This window comes from Egretta garzetta, unplaced genomic scaffold (assembly GCF_000687185.1).
Source record: "Egretta garzetta isolate BGI_Z169 unplaced genomic scaffold, ASM68718v1 scaffold81, whole genome shotgun sequence".
Taxonomy (NCBI): Eukaryota; Metazoa; Chordata; class Aves; order Pelecaniformes; family Ardeidae; genus Egretta; species Egretta garzetta.
In genome coordinates this window covers 4,614,554-4,617,469 of record NW_009258671.1, presented here as the reverse complement: position 1 = coordinate 4,617,469, position 2,916 = coordinate 4,614,554, and the positions used below count along the sequence as shown (strand labels likewise).

Here is a 2,916-nt window from a genome sequence, read left to right as displayed (position 1 = left end):
CTTCCTACGTGTGTGGTAGATCAAGCGCTCTACGGTATTAAATTGAAGTGCAACCCAGGCTTGAGATTTTACAATCTAGTGCGTGTGTGTGTTTTATTCCTATTGTTAAAAGTCGCTTGTTGGACTGACAGGGGTAGTTTTACTAACTCAAATATAAGAACTAGTTCTTTTCATTGCAGGGTGTAATACAGATATAAGCCAGGGTGTTGTTCAGGTTAGATTATGGCAGGCATGTCAACAATGCTGGGATTTGTTCTTCATATTAATTTATGTCGCTGTCTGCCAACAGTATATGGGTTTCTACAGACCACGATGAAATTGAGAAGGTTGCAAAGCAGTTTGGTGCTCAAGTTCATCGAAGAAGCCCTGAAGTATCTCAAGACTCCTCAACTTCTCTAGAAGCTATCAGAGAGTTTCTTAATCATCATCATGGTAAATCAGTAATGAAATATGCTGAGCTTTTATGTTGTAGTCCCAGAGTGATGATACACTTATTACTTAGAAAAATAAGTAAAGCCTTTAGTAAATAAAAACTAGAAAGATTCTCCTTTTTTGTGGCATCCACTCATACCACACTTTACAGTTGTGTGTATTAAAAAATATTCATTGTTTCATAGATGTTTGTTTGTTTTTCTTTAGAGGTTGATATTGTAGGAAATATACAAGCAACATCTCCCTGTTTACATCCCAGTGACCTTATAAAAGTGGCAGATCTGATCCAGAAGGAGGGGTTTGATTCTGTCTTCTCTGTTGTGAGACGGCATCAGTTTAGATGGAGCGAGGTAAAAAAAGGAGGTAATATTTAGTTGTTTCTGGTTACAGTTATACTTAATTTTTTTTTTCAAATGGTTTATTTTTGTACCCATGGTGTTTTACATTAGCAAGTGATATCAGAAGCAGGAGCTGAGTTCTTGGAGAGGTGTGAGATGGCTTAAAAATTCCTTTTAAGTAGTGCTGTTTTGATATTACTGGCCATTGCTCAGCCTTTATGTAACTGTTTTGTAGAAGTGATAAGGTATTGAAAATTAAGATGTTATTAACTTGTCTAGGCTCAAAATACATCTCCCAGAAACTTTACAGGTTAACTTCTGCTTGGCGGGTATTCATGTGTATGTAGACATAACATGGAGGTCCTGTCTTAACTAGGTAAGTGTTTGTTCTTACTGTGCAGTAGCAAACAAATGACAAATAATGTGAGGTAAAGTCTTAGTGAAGGTCGGATGGCAACCTCTTAGCCTGGAGACTTAGGGTTTGTTTCAGCCTGCTAATTTGGCTGCTGACTTATGTCAAATTGCAAACTGCCTTTGAGTCATGAGGGCTGAACTCGTGTTAATTAGCTCATACAGAAGAATGTGACTATTTTTCCCTGAGGAAAATATGCCTCTCGGCTACAGTTGCCAAGATGACTAAAGACTGAACTCTTCGCTTACAAATAAAGATTGTACCTTGTTGTAGCTGTAGAAGTACCTTTTGCCCTTGTACCAAGAACTATTCCACAGATTATCTTTGTTGTCTTTGTTTCTGTGATTAAAGCAGAAATGTTTGCTTCTTTTTCTCAAAATAGTTAGTGCAGATACTGCCACATTGTTTTTGTTTTTAAAAAATGAATGTGTTAGACATTACCATTAATCTGTTGAGGTGGAAAAAAAATTTATCTGATGCATTTTATATGAGTTTACAAAGTATCATGCTGTAGAAGGCCATGTGAAATAAATGAAGCTTGATATTAAGAGTAAGCTGGAATAAAAGTTAGGCCTTTGTTTAGAATAAACAGATTGCTTGAACATTCTCATAAGAGGAGAAATAATGTGACACAGTTTGTAAAGTATAAGAGGAGTATCAAAATCGTTCATGGCAGTTTAGAATTCTGTGGATTGCACTTTAGGCAACCAAGTGAAAGTCCACTTCACATCTTGAGATGCTAGAACGGACATCTGTGAAAGACTACATCTCATTTGGATGTACTGTGTGGCTTTCTGAAGTGATTGTGTGCCACCTAGTCTCTATAGGTAGGTTATTAAAATATAGAAGCCTCAAGGCCTACCTGAAAGGGCAAATAATTCTGTAGTATAAAACGACATCTAAGGTCTTTTAATGTAGTGAGAGATCAAGGATCATTCAGTTGCAAGGAGCATATGCAGGGAGGAGAACAAGGAACACATTGTGCAAACACTAGCAGCTTAAGGGTAAAAGCAAATGGCCTTTCAGGAGTGTGGTGTTTCAGGTGACAGTGATTTGCAGAAGCATTATACAGTTAAGTATTGTATGTTCCTCCCCCCCCCTTTTTTCCCTCCTCTTTTATCTTTTTTTTTTTTTCTTTTTTTAGACAGCTTTAAAGTACTGATTATGTTAAAAGAATTTTATATCTTTTCCTGTGTATTTCTGTTGTTCCTTCTGCTTTAAGGTTTAATATTGATGCACCTTGAAAAGAGAAAGGTGTCTCTCTGACTGGAAGTGTTTACTTCATTGAGCACAAAGCTCTAGCATATTTAGGAAATACAAGGTGTGTATATATACTAAAGCCTCAGGATGTTTGGGGTATTTGAGAATGCCCTCTAACTTTTTCATTGTCACTAGATCATGAGAGCTGGTGAATTTTGGCTAATTTGTGCATGTGCATTTGAGTGACGTAAGGACAGAAGTCTTTGGTCCCTGGTTCAGTTTCTGCTGCATATGCTACTGGCATTGATAACAATGTGGGATCTTATGGGATCATTTTTGTTCAAAGACACTTGTTTATTTGTGTGCACTGATTAAACCACTTAGGAAAAGTTAATATAACGTGTATCCTTAAATAGGAAATAGTTTGGGGAAGTGCCAAGATGTTTTCACAGGCAAAATTTCTCCTCATATACTCTCTTTTCACCTTCCAGATTCAGGTTGCTCCTCTCAGCTCTTGGAGTTAATTCAGGGCAT

At 37.0% G+C, this 2,916-nt stretch overlaps 1 protein-coding gene across 1 annotated transcript in view; it reads left to right on the top strand.

The window, feature by feature from the left end:
- Positions 1-243: 243 nt before the first annotated feature.
- CMAS (cytidine monophosphate N-acetylneuraminic acid synthetase) overlaps positions 244-2,916 on the top strand; it is a 10,550-nt gene continuing 7,877 nt past the window's right edge. Inside the window, exons 1-2 of the mRNA XM_009648702.2 lie at positions 244-432; positions 640-795. Of these exons, the coding sequence (XP_009646997.1) occupies positions 270-432; positions 640-795 (319 nt within the window). The 5' untranslated portion in view covers positions 244-269. The remainder of the gene's footprint in view (positions 433-639; positions 796-2,916) is intronic.